The sequence below is a fragment of the Nestor notabilis genome, unplaced genomic scaffold, assembly GCF_000696875.1.
Source record: "Nestor notabilis isolate BGI_N333 unplaced genomic scaffold, ASM69687v1 scaffold16854, whole genome shotgun sequence".
Taxonomy (NCBI): Eukaryota; Metazoa; Chordata; class Aves; order Psittaciformes; family Psittacidae; genus Nestor; species Nestor notabilis.
In genome coordinates this window covers 2,743-3,128 of record NW_009925336.1, presented here as the reverse complement: position 1 = coordinate 3,128, position 386 = coordinate 2,743, and the positions used below count along the sequence as shown (strand labels likewise).

The 386-nt window shown below is 64.5% G+C and overlaps 1 protein-coding gene across 1 annotated transcript in view; it reads right to left on the bottom strand.

Annotated features, from left to right (window-relative positions):
* Positions 1-46: 46 nt before the first annotated feature.
* The window catches only part of CLU (clusterin), a 2,605-nt gene continuing 2,265 nt past the window's right edge, over positions 47-386 (bottom strand). The window contains 3 exon segments of the mRNA XM_010013023.1: positions 47-174; positions 177-213; positions 363-384. Coding sequence (XP_010011325.1) covers positions 47-174; positions 177-213; positions 363-384 — 187 coding nt within the window.

Sequence of the window (386 nt, the reverse complement as noted above, 5' to 3'; positions counted from 1 at the left end):
GGCATGTGCCCCCCCCAGCCCTGCCATGGGATGTGGGGGGCTGGACTCACATGGCATTTTGCTTGTAGTGCTGAAGCGCCTGCTCAGCCACGATCTCCATGAAGCGAGGGTCCTCCCAGGAGATGTCCCCAGGCACGGTGAGGGACAGCGGCTCCGAATCGAAGAGCTGCACTGAGCGGAGGGGTCCTCGAGGTTGGGAGCCTTGGAGAGGACCTGGAAGGGGAAGGCAGGGGGGCACATAATGTAGGAAGAGCCAGGCTAGCCCCTGCACCGGCCCCTCGCCCTGGCACCCAGCCCCGCAGCCAGCTATTGTGCCAAGAGGCACCCGCTTGGGCACACAATCGCCTCATTCTCCCCCTGACCCACTTTCCATGGCTGCTGGCCCT